At 38.5% G+C, this 25,328-nt stretch overlaps 1 protein-coding gene across 2 annotated transcripts in view; it reads right to left on the bottom strand.

Moving 5' to 3' along the window:
* Positions 1-25,328, bottom strand: part of RSPO2 (R-spondin 2) — a 105,122-nt gene that overhangs the window by 28,873 nt on the left and 50,921 nt on the right. Inside the window, exons 2-5 of one of the 2 annotated variants that reach the window (XM_040066209.2) lie at positions 17,100-17,288; positions 11,096-11,239; positions 10,212-10,400; positions 9,062-9,132 (exon numbers count right to left, since the gene is read on the bottom strand). In XM_040066209.2, coding sequence (XP_039922143.1) covers positions 9,077-9,132; positions 10,212-10,400; positions 11,096-11,239; positions 17,100-17,288 — 578 coding nt within the window. In that variant the 3' untranslated portion in view covers positions 9,062-9,076. Of the gene's footprint in view, positions 1-9,061; positions 9,133-10,211; positions 10,401-11,095; positions 11,240-17,099; positions 17,289-25,328 lie in introns of those variants that run through there. The other variant, XM_040066198.2, reaches the window with a different exon arrangement.

Raw genomic sequence — 25,328 nt, 5'->3', positions numbered from 1 at the left:
CTGTTTTCCTCCCAGGAAACTGCCCTCAAGGACAAGGGAGTAGAACAGAACTGGTAGAACTTTAAGGATGCTTTTCATAGAGCACAAGAGCTCGCGATTCCCAGCTGTAAGAAATCAGAAAAGGAAGGCAAGGGAGCGGCATGGATGAGTTGAGACCTACTAGTCAAACTAAAGGGCAAGAAGGAAATGCACAGGCAATAGAAGCAGGCCCAGGTATTCTGGGAAAAATATAGAAATATAGGCATTCTGCCTGGTTGCGTGGAGATGGAGTCAGGATGGCCCAGCTACAGCTGGACTTAAACTTGGCAAGGGACACAAAGAATAATGGGCAGGGCTTCTACAGGTGTGTCAGCCAGAAAAGGAAGGTCAAAGAAAGTGTACCCCCCTGACGAGCAAAACTGACAAAACTGGTAACAACAGATGAGGAGAACACTGAGGTACTCAAAAAATTTTTTGCCTCAGTCTTCACCAGCAACCTCTCTTCCCACACGACTTGAGTGAATGGACAAGAAGATGGGGGGAGCAAAATCCATCCTACTGTGAGAGGAGATCAGGTTCACGACTGCCCAAAGAACCTGAATGTACCTAAGCCTATGAAGCCTGATAAGATGCATCCCAGAGTCCTGAGGGAATTGGCTGATGGAGTCGCCAAGTCCCTCTCCATGATATTTGAAAAATCATGGCAATCAGGTGAAATACCAGGTGACTGAAAAAAGGGAAACCCACTATACCCACTTTTTAAAAGTGCAGGAGGCAGAACCCTGGGAAATACAGACCTGTCAGCTTTACCTTTGTGCCTGAGGATACCATGAAACAGTCAGGGTATGGCCCTTGTACCAACGCTGTGAATACAATTACTATCTGTATAGCCTAATAGATTTATTACTTAAGAAGAAACTTCTGTGCAAAGAAAGCCTTATTGAAAAATAAATAAAACCTTTATAAAAATAAAAAACCCTTTAAAAACTGAGAAAGGCTGATTGCTCTCTAGTCATGCCACACCTGAGGCAGATAGGTCTCCAGACCTGCCAAACCCAGGCTTGTGGTTTGGCAGAGGTTATGCACAGAACTGTGCCTAACTGATTGACCCTAAGGGAGCAACATACAGCCTCAGGCAGGTGAGCATTTGGGGTTTCTCCGCTGTGACTGAAATGGCTGACACCATAATGTACAAAAATAGCTCTTTGGTCAAGAATTAAAAATGAGAATGTATATAGCTTCTCCTCCTACAAGTGGATTGTGGTTCCAGAATGAGCAAGAGACAAAAACCAACAGGAGTTACTTCACAAGGATATGCACAATAAAATCCATCAAGTACTTTTTATGGACAAATTCAATCTGTGCACTTGGATCAGCCACAACTCTTTTCAGTATTTGTATTTCAATGTGGATTAGCAGTTGGCTCTCCTTCAGTATTTTTAAATAACCTTGAATTGTATAATTGTCATGGGACCATTTCTAACTCATACTCTGGTCATTTATGAGGATTTACACTCCCATGCACTCAGTTATTCATTAAAAACAGATAACTCCCATAGGAGACACTGCACCACTCAATAATCACGCTACTTCTGAAATATAGCATACTTAAAGAAACACACATGTTGAAAGTACTTATCTGGTCTAAGATATAATAATGGCAATACATAAATAAATTGTGCATATTACCTTTTAATGATTGGGAAAACCATGTTAATGGCTTCCCAAGGAAATAATTCCTAGTACTTTAATTAAAAAAGAGGATTGAAGGATAATTTATATTCAGAAGGAGAGGGGAAATGCACTTGAGTTGGCTTTTCTGCGCTGCCAATAATTCCCTTGAAAGCCTTTAAAAATAAGTGGAGAATGTAACCTGCCAATATGATAAAACAATACATAAATTTCCACAAGCTGAATTATCCTAATAAAGTACATAGAGTTAAAACCTTATGCTCAGTATATATAGTCCATTACAAGATATGCCTTGGGCAGTGGTACTGAAGAGGAAAACTAAAATAGAAATCAAATTACAACAGTGCTTTTCTACAAAAGTGTTTTGCTAATGTCATGAAAGGTACCCTCTACAGGTCACTTTACACAGATTTAATTTCTAGTCTATGCATTTTTAAATTCTGCTTCATTTAGGGAGACTGAAGTCCCTTAAAAGCTTTAAAACATAATCCATAAAAAAGCAAACCAAAACCACACTTCACTACAAAAGCACCCCAAGGAAGTTTAGGTTAGTTGTGTGTATCTAAGCTAAGTTACAGGTTTCAATATAAGTAATGTGTTATTGAACCACATTCACACAAACCCATAAATTTAATAATTGTAATTGTAACCCATAGTAATATTTATCCTGACAAAAACAGCAAAAAAATTTTGTAGGAGCACAGTGACATAGTAACAAGCTGCCCCAACTCCCATGAAAGAACCACCATCCCATTTTCAAGGAAAACATAAATGCAGACACTGAACAGTTACCTAAATGACCTAAATCTCAGAAGGGTTATTTTCAATAAGTGTTGATATTTTTTCAGAGTACTTAATTGTTTAACTGCTTACTTTAACTGATCTGATTCCAAACATGTAGAAAAAGGAGGAGAATCAGTCAACAGCTATATCTTGTTCACAGAGCTTGAAGAGACACCTCAACCTTCAAGCAATATGATGTAATGTAGTAGCAGCAAAGAGGAGCCAGTCCTGCAAAATCTGCCTGATGGTCCTTGATAAATAGTACTTGGTTTCAGAATTGAACACGACTGCTACTCAAACTGATGTTCATGTGGCTTATAAAAACTATTTCTAACTACTTTTCAAATATGAGTCCAATTGGATTGCATTTTCTCTTTGGAAAATAACTAAGGAATGGATTGCTCCCAACAATATAAAAGAAAAATAACAGCAATTGTTTAAAAGTCCCAGTAAGTTTATACTTGAACTCATTTTAATGAATATAAATCAAATGCATGCATAAATACAGTTATTTGCTCTCTTAGCCCCAAAAACTGCACAAGAAATATCCACGTAATTTCTTTGTTTCTAAGAAGAAAGATTACAGGAAACATAATACTATAATGTAGAAAAGAAAAATTAAGAGTTTCTTGCTTCACTTGAGTTACTTTTTATAATATGCTATCACCTGAAAGGTACAGTGCCTAACTTTTACCTGTAAATCTCAGAAGCATCAGGTATAGAAGTGCTCCAGTATAGGCACATTCATGCATTTCATCTAACTGCCAAAGAATGCAAATGTCATGAAAATATAACTACAAACTTGCTGTGTATTTCTATAGTTTCCACTTTGAAACAAATAAAACCAACAATTTGTAAATCATCACTTCTGAAATAAGCATATGAAGAGGAATAAAACTAAGACCAAAAAAGGGAGACTAACGTCTGAGGATTGTGAGAGTAATGGCTAGTCCTGCTTTTCTCATAATTGACCTGATTTAAGCAGGGGGTTGGACTAGATGATCTTTCCAAACTGAGACTACTTATGATTTGATTTTCACTTTTTTATTTTTACAAAACAGAGATGAAAACATTTCTGCTCTTCTTAGAAGCTGGTACAAACGTACTTGACTATTGATGATATAACTATAGCTCTTGCCTATGTGCCTTAATTAAAATACATAGTCTTGCTGCAGGCACTCCCGCTGAAATGAGCAGTATTATGTGTTTCATTTTCTTCAGGGTCTAGATTTCCTTTACAATTAGTTTTCACTGGCTGCAGTCCCTTCTGAATGTAATCAGCTAAAGGGTAGGAAAAGACCCACATTTTAATACTTGCAGCACAACCTTCTCTGTACAAAGTAGATGTTGACAATCAGACAAGCAGAATCTGCAGCTCACAAAGGCCTGTTTCCTGAACAAATGTACTAACAAGAGTGCCAGGTTCTGAGGGTTAAGCCACACTGTAAAACAGTTCTTGTTTCCTGGAAAGCCTTCAAAATAGATCAGACTACTTTTTGTCCTTTCTTGCTCACACTTATTAGGTCCTTTACAAAATGTGCAGAATGGCCATCAACTAAAATACTCACAAAATTATTTCTTCGTTACTATTCCCACCCTGCATTGTGCAAGTAAGTGTTTTTGGAGTTTACTCCTTGTAAACTAATGCTTAAGTGGGTTTTCCTTCTCTCCAAAAGCTTTGAGTCATGATTTGTAAATGAAAATAATGGGTTATATTTTCAGACAAGCTAAGGACAAGTCTTCTTGGCCAGAGTGGCATGCAAAAAACACATCAAGGAGGAAAACCTGCTTAGTGACGCCAGGATTCCAGCAGAGCCAGTACTCAGTGGAGCTACACTTAAAGCAGCTTCTACCTGTCTGGTGAGTGCAACAAGGGCAGGTTTGGTCCAATGCAACTGCAAAATTAACAGAGAGCTGCAGTAGGCAATGACAGCATAATTGTTGTATATTCTATGTCTACAGTCTTCCTTAAAATACCGATAAGTCTTGTAAATCCTAGTTTTAGTCTAACAGTGATAAATAATCTTCCAATGTCTTAAAGAACCACACAATACTAACAAAGTAATACAATCAGTTTGTAAATCTTGTCGTCTTTCCCCAAACCACAATGATTTCTGGTTGCTATCATCTCTGGTCAGATCATGCCTCAACTTATAAGATTATTTTTTCTAAGTGCGATAATTTCCTTTTATGTCTAACTTGACACATATATTCATGTCATGACTTAACCAGCAATGGAATGAAGCTCAATTAGAAAAAAAAAAAAAATCTAAAAAATCAGACTTTTCTTTAAGACGTGAAAAATCACAGCCACTCCAAAATACAGTTTTATACCTGCATTTCTATAGTTCTGCTGGTCTTTCAATGTTTTCTTAGACTGCCATAGTGTATTAACTTAAAATAGAGGTACATTGTACTATGGATCTTTTAGATCTTATCCATGATTTTGAATTTAGAAGTGTGCAGCATTCAGCCAAAGACAACTAAATGAACAGGTCAAATTAAAAAAAAAAAAAAAAAAATCTCAAGAAATCAGCATTTTGAGCTAAGCTTTTATCCTGGTTAAGGCTAAACTTGGAAATGCATGAAACAACAGTTACCATTTTATTCAAAACATGACAGATACTTTGCATATAATTTCAACTAGAATAAAAGAGGCTAAATGATGATATTTCAGCACAATAGCAACCACAGTAAAGATTTTATTTCCTATTCCCTACAACCAGTCACTCCAGCTTTTCTCTCATTTAGAGCAGAAGTTATCAGAAATTTTGCAAAACCCAAAAAGGAAGGACAGTATTCTTTCAGCATACAACCACAGCAGGTTCTGCCATTCAGACAAAATCATTCAGACTGGTCCCCAGTTCAAACATCAGTAGGATCGAGATCCCCAGTCCAACACCCTCAGCAGGATCAAGACTATTCAGACTAGGTTGTTCAAGAGTTTGTCAAGTCAGGTCTTAGAAACTTCCAAGGATTGTGCCTACACAGTCTAATGGACCAATCCAGAAAAACTCTTGACAGTCCTCACGGAGGAGGCAACAGTTCTTGCTGTTCCTGAATCAGCCTTTGCCACTTAAGCTATTTGTTCTTGTGACAACACAGCAAGACCAATAGGAGACAGAAAATACAGTGGTCACGTTTCCTGAGACCTGCCTAGAGAAAGCCCTAGCCTTGACTCAAAGGGCACATGGTGTTTGGCACTGAGACAGTCTACAAGTGCAATGTGCAAATTAAGGTCTCAAAAGAGCCTCATCTTACAAACTTTTCAACACTGGGCACTACAGTGTAGATGTATCAAAAAGCTCAAAAGAATGTGATCAACTGCCTGATAACAAAGATCATTCACTGAGTTCTGGTGTTATATTTATTTTGACTGTTTTTTATTTCACACTTATGAGGAAAAGATTCATTGTAGCTGAAAAGAACCTCATGAAATTCAACAAAGTGCAAAGTCCTGCATCAGGGAGGTAAGTACTCCTTGAAAAAATATGGGCTAGATATGGACTGTCTGGGGAACAGATCTCCTGGAAAGGTACTGATGAAACTTGAGTTAAATGTGAGCCAACTTTGTGCTGCAGCAGCAGCAATCACATCCTTCAATCTGCTGGCCTGTTAATACAGCCTGACAGCAAATTAAGGGAAGTGATCATCTCCCCTTATTAGACGTTCATCAGACCACATCTAGAATACCATATACAGCTTTGGGTACCCCAGTTCTAGAAAACAAAAACATTGATAGAGTTTAGCACATCACCAACATGGCTGGGAGCTGAAGTGTTTACCCTGTGAAGAGAGACTGAAGGAATGGGGTTTGTTGAGCCTGGAAGACAGAAGGCTTTAGGGAGCTAGAAGGACTTGGGGGTGCTGGTGGATGAGGGGCTGGGCGTGGGCCAGCAATGTGCACATACAGAAGTATTAGTTTGGCACAGAGTAATATTCAAGTTTCAGACAGCTTGAAGAACTGCAGTCTGATGAACACTGAAATAGAGAGCTGCTTTGCCTGCTTATGTAACACTTAATATGAAAAATTAAATCAACCTGCAGATTCATAGAGTGTACAAACAAAAGAGGAACAATTAATGAGGTAAACATGAGGAACATACAAATAAGAGGTACAAATAAAATATTTGGGAAATATATGGGAAAACTTGAAGAGAGCATGGTTTATCAGTCTACTGTACATTTCTGACTGCTGATTACCCCGCTGTTTTTTTTAAAATTCTGGCTTTCTCTCTTTTTGAACTAAAGAGGAGAAAACTCCTTACCAGAAAGAGACCAGCATGGATAGAAGGTGGCCTGAACAATCCAAGTCTCCTTTGTCTAAGTCTAACCTCTCAAAGTAGAATTCATATTACAGTCAAGCCACAGGGTAATTTACATTACATTAACAGATACAAAAATGTGACGTTTCCAGTTATAAGAGTTAAATCAATAACTACTGACGCTAAGAAAATATCTCTAAGAAACAAATATTAAATCAATGCCATACTTATGTTGCTGGACTTGTAGGAAAGAAGTTAAATCATCTTTCACTTGTATTCCAGCTTGTACCTCCACAACTCTGCAGATACTGGGAAAGTGATAAATAATTCATCAAAAACTGGCCAAATGGGTAGCACCTTAAAAATATGAAACTGAAATAGTTACTAGGAAAACAGAATTTAACTCTCTCCCTCTGCTGCAAATGCATAAAAATCTGGTTTGGAAGTTTCTCTGCAGTGTGGACCATAAATAGTAAACTTTAAAATACGCAGAAGTAGAAAGCACATGACAAAAGCACTTTATTTGACCCTATTCTAGCAAAAATATCCTTACTTCCTGTGCTCAGCTTAATCCATCAAAATCTTCAATCATTTTAGCTGTATAATCCAATACTTATTCTCCGCATTTGTGTGAGTTTATGTACTGAGAACATTAGGATGAAAGGATTTATTAACAGCCTCTCAACTGACATTTACAGGAGATTATGGTTCCTAAGTCTCCCAGAAGTGCTAACCTTACAATTTTTTTCTCTTATTTCCTCAGTTTAAAAGTTCAGTTACAAAATTCCTAACATTAGGAAAACATCATATTTTTAAAGACCCAGAATCTCTTCCTTAGCAGCCAGAACCTGTAACCCATGTCTTTTCCTCCCTTTATAGGCAATAAAACATTTTGAATGTCTAATGGAGCAACCTGCTAACTAAAATATGATAAAGGAACAGGATCTTAGACCAGCCCTGGATATAGTATAAATTAAAACATACTGCAAAGCAGGAGTTGTATACAGGGCAGCCTCTGTGGCTCCCTCACCTGCACAGATAACCAGCTCTGGGGAAGACTTACCCAAAGCACTTAAAATGTCACTAACACTCTCCCAGGAGTTTCTTAGGAGAGAGAAAGGAGTTTATGCTCTGGGAGGTATTTTCTGTGATGGCACAGAGCAGTATTAAACACTGTATTCAATGTGGAGAGTTCAAGCCTGCAGCTTTGTATACATTTATTTTTGTCTCTGAAAACAGATGCAGGGAATTCCACACCATGGGAGAAGAGGATTGTAATCTTTAGGATTTACTGGAGTCCATGAAAGAGTACTACAATTACTACCCTAAATTTGTATTTGCAGCAACAACTTGCCTGGTATGTGGTAAAAAAAAAGGCACAAGGATTTGATCAGAGATCTTAATGCAGAGACAATATGGACACTAGGCAATAAATATCCTCACTCTTAGGAGAGCCACTGTGCCTTTGAAAAGATAAATTTGAGATGTAAATCTTAAGGCAGTGACCTGATTTGCTAGACAAGAAAATTTGAAACAACCTAAGAGACATAAAAAGGTTTGAATGTTTGATAGCTCCAAATTAACATAGTTACATGAGCGTGCCTATAGCATTCTTGAATATTACGGTTCTCTTAGGTATACTTCTCCAACTATTTACAAAAATTTGAATAATTTGCATCCTAATGAATTTATCAAGACTAAACCCCCTTCTCCACTTGCTAGGAGTTTTTACAGATGCTGGACACTGCATGCATAAAATACTTCCCTTTATACACAATGAGTACATAAATGACTAAATCTGTACCACACAATGTTGAATTGAAAAAATTCTGCAATTTTCTCAAATTTTCCACTACAAGCTACACTTGCCTGCATTTGAAGGCAAATGAAAGGAAAGAAAGAAAGAAAACACTGATGGAGATTTAGTAGAACTTGACATGGTCACTTTTTTATTTCCTCCATTTCATCAGTAAAACATTTGCTCAGTTGATCTGATTACTAACCCCATTCGGGCTTCAGAGTCTGTTAGAGGTACCTGGATCACTCAGCAGGCTGCAAGCACTAGTAGGTGCAGCTACCTCGATGTAGAGGCAGCTGACTAACATTCAAAGATACCATGACAAACATACCACGGCAGCCCAAATAAGCCTTCATTTTTTACCTTTTCTTCTTCTTTCCTATAGAGATATTAACTTTGTAGGTCTCATTCTTCAGTGCCTTTGATAAGTTTATTTAGGTTGTAGATTAACTGTGCTGTACAGTGCAACCCTGTACCACTGTGACTATGCCCAACGTGTGCATCCATGTGTGTAGGAACACAGGGAGGGGGACAGGGAAGCAAAGGACATCTTAGACTGTCAACCTGGATACCAGAGAATCAACTTTATATATTCTTCCAGACTGTCTTGCAGTCCTAGAGACAAACACGAAGCTTTCAGAGATTTAACCCATAACCATAAGATAAAACTCTATGTATAACATACATACACACTGGTAGGCAGAATATTCAAGCCAAGATACACATCTTCAGCAATCCCAGAATACAAAGAAACTTATTTAAGTACATTTTCTAAGACTGTTTCAGGTTTATCTTATTCATCATGTTATGGCTTTCCTCAAGATTCTTCAACCCTTTATTTATTTTTTTAATTTGTCTGATTTCACATTTGACCCAGCTAGCAGTGGGACATTGGACTAGAGATCACTTGAAGTCCATTCTTTATTTAAGCCTGTGATTCCAAAAGGAATGGCATCATTATCATCTGCTGATCATCCACCTCTCCTACAAATTTTGAAATTTAAAAGTGGTTAAGTCATCAAGACACATAACTGAGAGGCTAAACTTTTCAACTTAACTCTCTCTACCAGTGATGTGACTTCAGTTTGGGGTCTAAAAAAACCAAACCCAAAAATGAAACTCAATTTCCTTTTTCACGTCAGCATTACTACTTAGGTCTTGCAACAGCATGATAAAAGAAATCTGATTTCATTTACTTGGGGCAATTGCCATAGGCATTTTCATGCTGAAAATCTCAGTATCTATCGCTGTTCTACTTGTATCACATCTATGACAGTTTGGCCTAGCTCTACAATATTCAAAACAAATAACATGCTCCAGCTAACAGCTCCGGCTAACAGTGCTATGTGTAACTAACTTCTTTTAATTTAAATACCCATCACACCAACACTGTGTGCTACCTGCAGAGAGGTTTGGAATCATAATCTTTCCTGCCACATGCAGAACAAGCTGTTCTTCCATCACCAGCATTGTTCCCATGCTGAAGTGCAAACTGCAACCTGCTATGGTTCCTCCATGAGGCACCTCCAAAAAACAGTCTCACAGTCTGCTGAAGGACTGATTACTCCCACACTGAGCATTTCCCTGCAGTCTCACTATACAGACTAGGACTGTCTGACAGCCCTGGCTGACAGAATAGAAACAGAATTTGGAGTTCAGATCATAAAGATTTTTCTGGCATGGGCTACACTTACCTCCTGGACAATGCCTCATGGCCATTTTACATCGTCTGGATTCTGCAATGGTTGGACATGGTATTGTGTCTTTCGCCGGCTTCTTCACAATTTGTCTTGTTCTCGTTTCCAGGCCCCACTTAAATCCACATGTTTTGTTATTTCTGCTGCAAGTTCCCCACTCACTCCATTGACCCACTTCACAGCCCTCTGATAAAGCAAAAGAAAACACAAGTGAGCAATTCTGGGGTTTTGTTGTTTGTTTTTCTTTTTTTTTTTAAATTAGAATACACTGTACACTGTTAGAAAGCAACACTTGACAGTTTTACTATCAGCAGGTAAAAGCTAGAAACAAAATTAAAATCTCTTACAGAACCTGAATCTTTTTAGCCAGCATCGACCCAACCAAAAAAAAAATCAGAATATCAAACTCTATGTTTGATAAGTTATGACAGTTCCAAATATTGAACTCTCCTAAAATAATGATATTTTTTCTATATCTAATATATAGATCCTATTTCATTATCACCTGGGTTTGAAAGCATCAGAAGTTCACATTTCCAAGCCCTCTCCATCATGAAATACAAGTAATACTCTTGAAAGAAAGAGTTTGTTCTGACACAAGTCCTGAAATCTTATGAATTCTGAGTTATAAATCTTCAAACAATTCTGATTTGCAAATCTTCATACAAGGTGATTTTACAGTTAAGAGGACAGAACTTTCTGATGCACAATGGAGAGGCAGGATTTTAAAGTTTGGAAAAATTTAATAGTATTACCAGTAAAGAAATCATTAATTCATTTCTGAGTATTTCCTGATAAGAAATACCAAGCATCATCATATTTGAATACAGCCACTTGGCAAAAGAGCTACTTTAGCAGGACTGCTGTGCTAGAAGACTCACCCACACATTCCATAAGCTCTTCCAAAGCTGCAAATCCAGCAGGGCATCCTCGAAAGCAGCGGCCTCTGTGCGAGTAAAAGCCAGTTTTGCATTTGGTACAAAAGTCTCTGCTAAAGCAGGAGTCGCAGTTTTCTATTCTGCATCCTAAATCAAAAGGATCATAAAACACAATGAGGCAGCAAAGTTAGGATAAGACTAAAAATGAAGGGACTTATAAAGCAACAAAATAGCAAAGCCAGAAATGCTACAATACTGTCATCCTGAAATCCATCCAGGATATAGATGGAATTAGAGGTAACTGTGCTTACCACACTGTCCTCAATGTCATTATAATCTTTTTTTTTTTTTTTTAAACAAACTTTAGATAAAACCCCTAGTTTAATTACATTTGAGTAAACAAAATATTTTTGGAGGAAATATGTTCAATATAAATTATTTTCATGTGGAAGTACTTTCGATGAAACCAAGATGCAACAAATTATTTTGGGAAGTATGCATGTATTATAGGTATTGTCTTCAGTTTATAATTTATCACTGAAAGCAGGATACTTTTTTTTTCCTATGAGTTGACCCTATAAATAGCTGAGTGGATGCTTTCATGTAGTATATCTGATGTCTGTGTCTACACATATGCACGTGCAAAAAGTCTCAATTTTTCTGGATTTAACTTCTCTCTATTTTTGAGACACATGATCCACAAAAAATAACCATTCTTAAATGACTAGGAGATATACACCATAACCAATAGATAAAAACAAAACAAAACAATTATTGCCTTTATGAAATGTATTTCTCTGAAAATTTAAGATGAATATGGCCTACAATAGATGACAGACTCAGGTGTAGGCTTTTCAGAAATATCCTATTCCATAGTAAAACATGTCAACATGAAAATGAACTTGTTATCAATGATCATATGTATACCATATATACCTACAAAACATACCGGGGAAAAATATAATAAAGATTAAAAGGATTAGCCATTATATTTGGAACAGCAAGGATCACTTTATAATTAATTTTTTAAAAAATCTAATCCTTCAGCTAACAAAATTCAATAAACTACATTAACTGTATCCTCTCTTCATCTATCTGAAGCCACAGCAAGAAGCATTTTTTATTCATGTCATGCAACAATATAATAATAATTTTGGTAATTCTGTCAATCATTTATTCTTCATTCCTTTATACTGGAAAAAACAAAAACAACAAAAACAACAACAACAACAACAAAAACACCAAAAAACAAACCATAAGCACAAACAATAAGGTCACTATTCTGAAAGAGCAATTAGTAAATATTTCCAATCAACACCTCAAATTTAGCCAATCTTTATAAAACAGATGTTAATATTTATTCTTGAACTTCAGCAAGACAAAGCAGGGCATCCCACAAAACTTAAACAGTGTGTGTGCAAGTGTGAGCGTGTAAATTCTTTGTTAGCAATTAGGGAAATGTGAGGCTTTTTAGATCAGATGTCTTGTAGCATGGACAACTAATTAAGCAGACTGAATGAAAAGAAAAATGTATATTTCAAGTGGAGGTGACCTTTGTTTGGTTGAAATGAATGTAAGCATCAGTCTGAAGCTTTGCCCTGACAAAGATAACCTGCGCTGGCTCTATTCAGACACAACCACACATAATCTAAATGCTACCAGCTCCTGTGTCCAGCATTTTCCAAAGGGGCTTTTAAAACTCGAGTTCATATAAGCAGCACAAGTTGGGCTTCTTCTCCACACTTCAGTTTATAGGAAATTCCTTAGAACAATATTTTTTTTTTTTTTCCCAAAGGTTGAACCAGTCCCTAAAGAAAAGGATCCTGGTCAATGTCTTCACAGTGACCCTGCAAAATCACTCTCCTAGATTAATGAATTGCATGGCAAAACCAACTAGGTGAGCTGCTCTGGAGATGTACCACAATACTTAATTGCTAATCTGGTTTGTTACACTCAAGGTGTATTGCAAGTATTTTATTAAATGCAATGCTTGAGTCAAACATCCTGTGTAGTAAAATATTAAGAAAAAACATTTGCCTCTTGCCCACCCACCTCAGAAACTTGAAAAGATACCAAGGCTTTTACAAATCGTGTAGTCCCAATGATAAAATGCAGAACAGAACATTAAAAGAAAAATCAGCATCTTGCAACCCTTCCTCACATCCAAGTGACACAACATATTTTAAATAACATTTTAAATATTATTTTCAAAAACATGCTAAAAGCTTTTCTGTGTGTGTGGAAGAAGGACTAAAGGAAAAACTTTCAACAGAAGTTACTATTTGATATGATACAGTCACCCTTGGCAGGTGGAAGCTGGCCTCACTTTTCACTGGGAATTCCCTCCATAAAACTATTGCTATTTAACATAAGTACCTATGTGAATAACCAATAAACATTAAATGAACGAATAAGTCCTCTTTCAGTTTGGATCATACTTCAAAATTCCCATCTTGTTTGTATTTTCTGCTTTACCTGCAATGCCAGTTTCCTTTTGGCTCACAGCAGAGTCCTTGAGATAACTATTTTTTAGAAACTTTAGTAGGTGAAGTTTGGGTGGAGTGAAGGTTGGATGAAGGTTGGGTGAAGATTTCAATCAAGACAATGCATTTTCATTTTTGTCCTATGAAAATAAACTACTCCAAAGTGAAAGAGACATTATTTAATCTGTATCAGATGCAGTTTAGGGGAAAATCCTGAAAGAGTATTAGGAATACTTAAAGAATTCTTAAATTAAAATATTAATTTGTCAGAGTGATATTCATCATAATGCTTAGGGTTACTGAGTGCTAATCATAATGATAACTTAACTGTAGCTGAAGATGAACTAGGATTGACAACAACCTGACTCTTCTGTAATTTCACCAACCCCCAGACTGTCCCATGACCATGACACTCACTCCTTCCAGCTCCTGCTCCCACCCCTCTGCTGCTCACTAGGACAGCATTGGTGCTACAGATCTAACTCCACACTGCCATCCCACAGCATCCACAGGCACTCTGCACTGATCTGTCATTGACCAGCCACACCTTCTCTGCTAATTCTTTCCAGAATTTTTTGGTAATTGAACCACCTGACTGCTACAATTGCAATTACAACAAGGGGTCATGTGCCCTACTACACTATGTAAGTAAAGTTCAAGCAACAGCATATTAATGAATTCTTGCTATTTTGCAACACTGTTACAAAAATTCATTACCTTTCTTAATGCTTTGAATTAACTACACGTGTTTAATAAATGTTCAATTGTTTAAAAATTTCTCTTTATCTTGTTTTTACTGAAGGTGAATGGAAGGGGAAATTACAATGTTGGGCCCACCTAGGAGAAAGAGGGAGAACCTAAACAAACAATTAGTCAACCAAAGCTGAAGAGAGCTGTAATTTCTAATCTATGAGTGGTTTCTCCTCCTAAAATTATAGAGGGTACTATGGCCACAGACTAAGCTGAAAGGTTCAAGATAGTCTTGATCCATTTATCAGTCCAACCACTGAAATTACAGGTTTCATCTTATTCTTTAAATTCAGTTCTGGTTTTTTTCCTCATGAGATTATCGCTTGTTGGAGCAGTTCAGTTCAAAGTCATTAATTATTAAAAATGGACTGGAAAATTACCAAAGGGTAGCTCATCTCTTGGGCATTCTTCTACGGAAGAGATTCAACACTTTCCAAGTTCATGTCCAAAAGGACTTCATTCTCATACTGCAGTGTTCAAGGTGGAAATCATATCCAGCAGAAAACTCTACACTGACTTCTAGAGACAAGCAGTCTCAAATTTCATGATTCACTGTTACTAGAAAAACAGTCTAGAACCACTTAGCAAATTCTAGGTACACATACTGCTTACATGTAGAAAAGAAAATCTGTCTTGAAATACATAATTTCCATAATTTTAGAGCTGCTGCACTTGGCTGTGGTATTTATTGTGTTACGTTTGGCACTGACAATTTTTGGCTTTCAAAATCAAGGGAACATTTTCCATAAAAAAATGTTCTATAGCTTCTGTAACAAAAACAGGAAAGTGTTCCAGTAGAAAAATATTAAAAAGCTTTTGTGCCTATGAAGACACTATTAGGATAGAAATTTTTTCAGTTTATGTAATTCAAGTCCTATAACTCCCATAATGATTTTAACATAACCAAAATTTTTACTGTTTTTAGCTGAGATAATATTATTTGAGCAATAGACGCTGTAAGCATACCTATAAAGAGCAAGTAGGTAGAAATCTATTCCATTTTTAAGGATGTTTATTTCAATTCAATCAACAAAATGTCTGTGTGTCCACAATGCTTCATATGTGCAAACCAAGATCACCAAATCAAGAAAATACCCCCAAAGTGATGTACAAATACACCAGTTAGCAGTTGTGCTAGCAAATATATAATACAAAAATCATCAGAGGGGAATCAGGACTGGTCCATAAATGCACCTGCATCATTATTCTCACAGGAGGAGAATGTCAAAAGCATGAGGCTGAGATAAATATCAAGTGCTCAATACATGCCAGTATGGGTTAGACACAACTTGCATTTATGCTTTTCAAAATCAGTCCTGTAATCCAGGGGAAAAGGCCACTTTCCATAAGTGGTACAAACAAACAAACAAAACACATTTATTTCACTCTCCACCTTCTGCAATTAACTTCTCTTTTTTTTTTCAAGAAAATAAATACTGCCAATACAGACTACTTCGCCTTCCTCAAAAGCACCTACAAATATATTCAAAAACATTTTTACATGGGAAACTATTTACAGCCCAGTTTTGAAGGGTTTCAAGTAGATAAATTGTTGAACTCATAAATGTGTTATGAAAATTAAGGCAAAGATTCTAAATTACTTTACAGATGCGTAAAGCATACACTGTTTTTTATCAAAACTCAACCACCTGGTACAGATTAGGCAGCACTCGGCAATATTACACAGCAGTTGGGAATACTATACCCATGGAGCCCACGCAGGGAACAGGGAGAAAGACGTGGGATAGCTTGGGACAGGTCCAAGCATGGCCATAAGCGCTCATCGAGCCCAGACTGCCAGTGAGTGACCTCCTGTGAGATTATGTGTGATGTGAAAACCAGCACACGCTTTCTCACAGCTCGGTGCTCCCAATGACATGGCACAGCATTAGGGGAAAGGTGCCACACATTTAACGAACGCTTGATTATTGCAGGAAACAAAGAAAAGCTATTTCTCACTTCAGGTTCTTGTGACAGGTGACCTGATTCTGGTAAGACTATGAGAAAAACATTCTCCTCCTAAATAGGAATTAGAAGTAACAGCAATGATTAATAATCCATATGGGTAATACTTCACATATGAGCATAAGGAAAAATCAATATGAATAGGCACAACTGCCAGACAGAGGTGAAATAAAGTGAGATACCAGAGCACTCATGGATTTTAACTATTGTGCTTCTAGGCACAAACATGCAAAAAGAGCATCTTGTTGCACATTAGCAGGTTGTAAATTTCCAAATAAAATGTTTCACTAAAAGTGAAAGGTTGTTTGTTTGTTTTTAATAGTACATCTGTTTTATTAAATTAGCAACACTTACATATTAAAGCATGTCTGGTGTGAGGTGTCTGGTCATCTGAAGTAAGTGTAGGAACAGGAAATATGACAAGAAGCCCACACATATATTTGTGTTTATACTTACTGGTACCTGTATGTTAAATTCATTCTGAATTCTTTTTGTTTTCATGTAGTGGGAATTTGCTTCTTAAAAGTAAAGTATCTGCATGAATCATACATTTTTCCCCCAAATTACCCTTCTATATTAAACTAATAATAATAACAACAATAAAAAATAGGTCAATTCATCAACTAGTTAATCTGCTGAATGTTATATATCTCAGAATGAGCTGGCACCTTCTTTAGCAAAGAAGTTTTAAGATGACTTGAGACATCCGCGAAAACACAACTCTGTTTCACAACATATCATCTTAAAAACTGAACATGAATTATGGCCTTCTGACTAAAGTGTTCAAAAGGGTTCAAAAAATAACTCACTTGAACATCTGTTCATGTCAGGCGTTCGGAGTCCATAGTACCCCGACGGGCAGGAATGCAAGCATTCACCGTACTGCCTCATCCCTTCTCTTCGCAGGAAGAAGAATAACTTGTGTTGGCATCTGATGCACCCGTTATCCTTTGAACAAGATAAGCAACCTTTGCAAATTGGATTTGGTCCATAGTTAGCTGCAAAATAAGAAGATAAAATGCACTTTAAGGTTATTTGAAAAGTATTCTGGCTGGTGCTCCTCCATCCTCCAAAGTGTTACTCATCTTTTGCATGACTATAAAAAGTTTTGAAAGGAGGGTTCTGAAAGTGCACTCAGTTTCAGACATCTGCACTGGCACTGAATAAAAAGAAATGCAATCTTTACATTTTTAATTGTATGCAGGGCAGTCTAATGACTTTACACACATTTAAAATACAGGCACAGGCAAGCAGAGACCAAGCTTTATAAAGTTAAAGCAGTATAAAGTTAAATAAAAATGCAGTGCTGGATTCTAGTTTGAAGCTGGGGACATAAGCACACAACAGCAACAAAATATAACAACTTCAGTACCCTGATATATGCACATAGAATGATATGCCCATGGAAATTGAGCAACACCACTAATATAATTTCTGATTTGTAAAGCAAGCAATACTCAGAGTACAGAAGCCTCTGCAGAACAGGTACAGCACTAGCAAGGCGCACTACCTCCTTGCTCTCAGGGTCCTAGAACAGCTGTCTTCTTGCAGACTCTTCTTGATCAGATATCAAGACAAAGTTTTCAAAAAAAAAGAAGCATTTTTAAGTTTTAAGAGCCTTCTTCTACAAATTTTTACCCAAAATGGGCTGAAAACCATATGCACAGACATTGCCAAAGGAGCACATTTAGTGCAAGTTACCATTTCAGGTCACCAGCTGCTGTGCATTCAAGTCTATGCTCTGATTTTGTTGGATTATCTTCTTCTTTTGTTTTAAATTACTTGGCTGATAACTACAACACAAACTTCAGCCACATCACTCTTTGTTCTCACTAGCTTTTATTATCCTGCCTTTCTACAGAGTTGCAGAACAATTTTTTGTCCCCATGGGCAGTCAAGTCCTTCTCAGGTGCTGGGTCAGCACAGTAGGTTAGCAGAGGGAGGATGACTGAAGACATTCCTGAAACCAGTATAACTTTGCAGGTCTGGTTTAAATATTAAATTGGCTACAGGACTTCATAGAAAGTTGCCAGTTCAAACCTGGTTTACTGAAAACAAAAGAAAAATATTATGCAACAAAGGAGAGTGTCTTTTGGGTCTCAAGAGGTTTTTCATAGAGGCCACCCAGGGAGCAGCTCACCAAAAGGGCTTATATTTAATTTTTAATTTTTTAAATATTTAAAATTATTCACATCCTTTCATAGTGATCTGGTAGTTTTACCCTGTATGGCTGGATAACTGAGGTTGTTCAACTGATTACTTCACCAGCAGAATCAGGGGAAAAAAAAGTAGGAAAAGCCCACCACCCTCTGGAACCAGTAGCTGATAAGCTTTACTCTCACCTTCACACATCTGCACACCACATTCCAATTCCTTCTTTGCTCCCATCCCCCACACAGGACTCACTAAGTTCAGCATGACAGCATTCAACTCCGATCTTGTACAAATAATCCTAGTGGGTGGCAGACAGGACAAGAAGCAAAGCAATCTGGTGTGAAAGAGCTCAGCCAGTGGGACACTTTCTGAGCATTGGAGTCCTCTGGTACCAGTCTCACTAGGTGAGATGCTCTTGATGGGAAAAGAATCCTTACCCTTCATGGTATATGTATGATTCTTCAGCACCCTGTAAACTCTTCTGTAATGAGACACCCTAACAGACCAACTGCCTTACACTCCTAAAACAGTTCCCATCTCCTGCTGCCTAAAAGACTTGAGATATAACTTTTCTTACACTTCATCTTGTAACTATTTTCATTCCCAACCTACTTCTTCAAAGACATACAAGAAGACAAACAAACAAATTATGAACTAGGCATGGATGATGCATCCCTCCTCTCACTGTTGGCAGGAATTGCCTTACTGTAACCACATCAAATAATATGTGACCATGTACGCCAAAGCAATTGTTGCTTAACACATTGTGGGCAATCCTGTAGATTTTTGACTCCTCTTTCAGTGTCCTTGGATGTCACTCTCAGTAAATCTTTACCTCCAGCTCACTCAAGGTTCCTCAGAGAAGCCTGTATTATAACAAGAGAGTTATAAGGGACAAAGCAAAAGCAAGGATGCAAGATGCCTGAACTTATTCACTACTCAGAGTGGTTTTTGGAGTTCAAAACAGCTGAAATCATGTATATGATTTTGACTTAGGGCCGGGCCAATTGCTGAACAGCATGAATATAGCTAAAGGCTACTATATATATATATATATACATACACACACACACACACACATGTACATAGACATATATATGGATACAGATAAATGCTATACATATGGATATAGCTAAAGGGAACAAAACAGTAGGCCTGCTGGCAACAGACAGGGTGAAACTGACTCAAAGGGAGAAAAATATCTTTCCACAGGAGTTAGCAGGGCCTACTGAAAGAGCTTTGAAGAGATTTGAAGGGAGAAAAGGATAAAACAAGGCTCACTGAAGTCTGAGAGCAGTACACCAACGCCTGAGGGACAGGGTACTAGCAAGGTCTGTCAGTCTGCTGTCTTAGTGGAGGTAGGGGTATTTTGGTTCTCTAGAGCTTAATGATGGTGAGGATAGGGTTGAGTGTTTGAGAGTAAGAACTGGGGGAAGGCCAACAAGGCAGGTTTCATGGTGGGAGTCTGCGACAGAGCCCCCAGCCAGCAGAAAGAGGCAGATAAAATATTCTCTAAGTAGCTGTGAGAGTTTAACAATTACTTTCCCTTGTTTTCATGGGGAGCTTCAACTTATCAGATGTCTGTTTGAAACACAGCGCAGCAAAGAGGAAAGAGCCTAGGAGATTCCTGGAACATGGGGGCACATAACTTCCTGACAGGGCTGGTGAGGGAGCAAACTAGGGAAGGTAACTGCTGGACCTGTGGCTGTGGAATGGAGAATGACTTGTGGGGGGTGTGATGGTTGGAGGTCACTATGCCCAAGGTAGGCATAGTGATGACCAAATGGCAACTTTTTGGTTCTTGGTGCAGTAAGAAAGGGGGTCACCAAATCCTCTGCCTTGGAGGAACAGTGTCCAAGAAGGCTAAAAAGTCTTCCGGAAGGAAATCCTAAAGACACAGGAGCAGGTTGGTGCCACGTGCCAAAAAATGATCCAGGGGGAAAGAAGCCTAGCTGAAGAGGGAGTTTTGGCAGGAACTTGGGAAAAAAAAAGTAGTGTTTATAAACTTCGTAAGAGAGGGCAGATAATTTAGGACTCCTCCAAGGATATCATGAGGTTATGCAGGGAAAAAAATTACAAGGGCTAAAGTCCAATAAGAACTTCATCTGCTACTTCCATAAACAGCAACAATATTTCTATAAATACATTCGCAACAGCAGGAGAGCTAAGGAGAATCTCCATTCCTTATTGAATGTGGGGGGAAACACAGTGACAAAGGATAAGGAAAAGGCTGAGGTACATAATGCCTTCTTTTCTTCAGTCTGCAACACTAATAAGACTAGTCTTTTTCTGGTACCCAGCTCCCTGAGCTGAAAGGCAGGGACAGAGAGAGGAATGAAGTCTTCACAATCCACGGGGAAATGGTCGGCAACACCACTTAGACCCATACAATTTTATGTGGATGAAATCCACACAAGGATACTGGGGGAGATGGTGGAGGATCATTTACTGGTCAACCAGGGAGGTCCCAGCTGACTGGAGGTTGGCCAATGTGACACCCATCTAGAAGATGAGTCAGAAAGAGGACAAGAGTACTACAGGCCATCAGTCTGACCTCAGTGCTGGGGAAGGTCATGGAGAAAATCATCTTAAGTGCCATCATGCAGCACACACAGGACAAGCACGTTATCAAGCCCAGCCAGCATAATATGAAAGGGAGGTCCTGCCTGACTGACCTCTTCTTCCTCTATGACAAGAGGATCCACGTAATAGATGGAGAGAAGGATGTGGATGTTTCTACACGGACTTTAGTAAAGCCTTAGACACCACTTCCCTCAGTGTTGTCCTGGAGAAACTGGCTGCTCATGGTTTTGGTGGGAGTAATCGTCATTCAGCAAAAAAAACAGGCTGAACGACCAGGCTTAGAGAGTGGTGGTAAACTGAGCTGGCATGTGGACGCTGAATGCGAGAGATCAGGCAGCAGTAGCACAGTGTCTGTGAAACTAAGTACATAACTTTCTCACACTGGCCTGAGAACTATGGCCTGAGAAATTGTGAGGAGGAATCCAAACAGTTCTTGGAGAAGGAAAACAACTTTTGCAGGTGTTGTTTGTCTCCTTGTTTTTTTTACTTGCAAGAAATGGTTGAGGGGTGTTGTTGCTAACTGTCCAATGATGGTGATGCATTGGTTTGTTGCCCAACGAAATTTTATTCTCTCATACCTGTCTATACAAGAGGACTTTGCAGAGTAAAGGTTGCTCTCACTTGCTTCTAAACTGGAGAGCCTCGTGTCGTTATTATCATCATCCCCAATATGATAGCAACACTGGCAGAGGGTCACCAGTGGTGCTCTCCAGGGCTGACTGCTGGGGCCAGTCCTGTTTCATGTCTTTATCAATGGTCCAGGCGAGGGGATCTGTCAGTTTGCAGATGACATAAGTTGGGCAAGAGTGTTGATCTGCTGGAGAGTAGGAAGGCTCTGCAGAGGGATCTGGATCTATGAACCAAGGCTGAGAGTGTAAGTTTCAGTAAGGCCAAGTGCTGGGTCCTGCACTTGGGCCACAACAGCCCCATGCAACGCCAAAGACTGGGGAAAGAGGAGTTGGAAAGCTGCCCCGTGGCTGAACACGAGCCAGTGTGTGCCCAGGTGGCCAAGAAAGCCAGTGACATCCTGGCCTGTGTCACAAATAGTATGGCCAGCAGGACCAGGGCAGTGATTGTACCTCTGTACCTGGCACTGACAAGGGCACGCCTCAAAACCTGCATTAGGTTTTAGGCCTCTCATTACAAGAAAGACACCAAGCTGCTGGAGCATGTCCAGAGAAGGGCTATGTTGCTTGTGAAGGGTCTGGAGCATAAGTCCTGTGAGGAGCTGCTGAGGGAGCTGGGGTTGTTTAGCCTGGAGAAAAGGAGGATCAGGGAGTACATCATTCTCTACAAATACCTGAAAGAAAGTTCTAGCAAAGTGAAGTTCAGTCTTTTCTCCCAAGTAACAAGCAATAGGATGAGAGAAAACAGCCTCAAGTTGTGTCAGTGAAGTTTAGATTGGATATGAGGAAAACTCTTTCAGTGGAAAGAGTTGTCAAGCCTTGGAAAGGGTTCCCCAGGGAAGTGATTGAATCACCATACCTGTAGTTATTAAAAAAGTGTGTAGATATGGTGATTAGGGACATGGTTTAGTGGTAGACTTGGCAGTGCTGGGTTAATGGCTGTATTCAATGATCTTAAAGGTCTTTTCCAACTTAAACAATTCTATGATCTTGTGGAGCAAGAATTAGGCTCTGAGCAGATTCATATCAGGCCTCCATGTAGGTTTCTTTGCCATCTTCCCTCACAGCTCTTCATGAAAACTCTGATTTCTTGGCCACAAAATGTGTCTGAATTTGACTCTTCTGTCCACCTTTCCTTTATTACTGCCACATGTTACTCTTCCCAAGAACCTTTTCTGGTAAGATGTCATTATTGATAACCTTTTGTTTCTGCAGGTAAATTTAATTATGCTGACTCCTCTGGGCTTCAGCTCCGTAGAATGAATAGGGGGTCTGTGTAAGGAATTGTGTGTTAAGATGAAAGGGGATGGAATAGAGATCTCAAAAGGACTGTTAAAAGGAAAAGGAGGAGAAAGAAAGAAACAGAAAGGAGAGACAATGAGTGCAGGTAGAAGGAAGAATAACTGTTTTACTAATAAAAAGGATATTAAGTTGGCGACAAAGGAATAAAGGAAAAGTGTTTAGCTATGTGTTATATTAACTTTTAAGCTGAATACCTCTTCTTACCTATGCCTCCTTTTTACTTATAATGAATTGATTTCATATGTATATGTTTTATTCCAATTGCATGTAAATCCCAAATAATCTAATCGTTATATGAACCCTGTATTGCAGGAGAAGGGACAGCAAAGAACAACTCAGGTTAAAAGATGTGCCCATTCCAGTCACTGCGGGGATAACACCAGTTCTCAAAGAAATTGAGCTCCAGAAATTATATAGATTGCAGTGCTGAAAAGGTTTTTGAAACCTTGCCTTTTGAAGGCAAGCACAAGAAAAGACCATGAGAAAAAAGATGCACTAATAAAAGTACTCTATTTTAAAATAAGAATCTTTACCAAAAATTGTTTGTGGCCGCAAGTTTAATTGAAGTTGTTAGTTTCTTAAATGTCATTGTCAAGTTGTCCAAGAGATTGTTTATAAGTTGTTTTGTGTCCTGATATAAGTTATAAGTACTTTAGCCTTTTACTACTTTTTATTCTCTCCGTTTAACAAATGATTTATTCCTCCACACTCCCTCTTTCAAAACAAGAAAGAGGGAGATGGTGGGGTGTGTTTTGTGCTGAATGGTTTGTTTGGTTATTCCCTGAGTTAATAGTTTAGTTCTACGTTGTACCCCCTTCTCCCTCACCTTCTCTGTATTATTGGTTTTGCCCAGATTCAAGTACCAACTTACTTGGTTGTCAATCCTGCCCTAACCCTGTCCCTCCTTCCAGACTGTTCCCTATCAATGCCCCAGTCCTCGATGCCCTATTGGCTGTTTCGGTTGCTCCCCTCCCTCTAGGTTTCCTTTTGGTTTCTGTATTGTTATCCCCACCTTGTTACCCCTCTCCCTATTGGATCCCTACCCTGAACTCCACCCCTAAGCAGTCTCTTAAAACTCACTGTCTTGCTTTGTTCAAGGTCTTAGCCTCTGCTCTGTCTTCAAGTTAGGCTGCATTTTATTTTGTGCATTTATAATAAACGATCCTCAGAGCTGCAAGCTGAGCCCATCTCGTAATTTTTTACGCTGATCTGCCGGCAACAGTCTGGGACACTCAGAGCCCTTGGGCAAGGTGTCACGCCCCCACAAAGCTCATTAACATTGAAAGTGCACCGCAACAATAGAAAAGGAGCTAACAAGATAAAATTATCTTCCATTATCCTATGCTATTATTTGTTCGGGAAATGGATGGCACATCTTTCACAGCTTAAGGTCAACTCAAGATATATCAAAGAGTTCAGTAATATATTAATTCTGTAAATTGTATATGTTTCCCAAACCATGACATCTGGACCCTCCTCCTTCATCTCCTGAGCAGCCTTAAAAAAATATTTTTTTATTTCTATAAATGTAGTTTTTTACCCTCTTATAGGAATGCTGTGAGATTCAAATCATAAACTGCTCTGAAATCCTCACATATATTGTATTTATTGTTACTTAAATAAACAATTATTTAACTCACACTGAATTTGGACAGTGTTCAAAATCATCACCTAATTAATGGTCACAGATTGATGAATTTCCCTAGCTTTGGTCTCCTAGTTTTTTTCTTTCTTTAGCACATTAAGAAATTAAAAATCCCTGGAGAATTATAATGGTAAGAGGACAATAATATGATTTGCATGTTGCATTACAAAGAGAAAATTTTGTGAAAAAATCTGAAAACTTCCCACTGTGCTGCTTAGGCATTAAATTGAATAATTTCCTGGTAATTTCCATATCGTAAGTTACTGTAAAGTGTGTACCACTGAATTGATCTTCTTCCACATTGTTGTTGCTTGCTTTCCTTTAAGAGCTTCATGGGAAGCTCTGAATTCTGTAACATTTTCATTATTTCAGTTTCTCCCAGAGCCAGGGGAAACTGTGATATGATCTACTAACAAATTACTTGTACAATGAACATACACATTAACAAATCAAATACCATAGCACTAGTTTTGGGGTCTGTCTTGGATTATGAAACCTAAAAATGCGTATTCTATTTCATCTGTTGAAAGCTGTTTTTTGGGAGACGTTTTATCCTTCTAACTCCAGGGGGGAGGGGGGCAGATGCCTTCTGATAATGGCCCAGCCATTAAATCCAGGTGGGGCAGTGTTTCTTATCTCTTTCACCACCCCTCCATCCTCCAGGGGGACATCTTCTGATAATGGGCCATTAGGGCCCACCAATGACATGACACATTCCATCATCCCAC

Source organism: Hirundo rustica, chromosome 1 (genome assembly GCF_015227805.2).
Source record: "Hirundo rustica isolate bHirRus1 chromosome 1, bHirRus1.pri.v3, whole genome shotgun sequence".
NCBI classification, from domain to species: Eukaryota; Metazoa; Chordata; class Aves; order Passeriformes; family Hirundinidae; genus Hirundo; species Hirundo rustica.
This window is presented reverse-complemented; position numbering and strand designations above follow the sequence as displayed.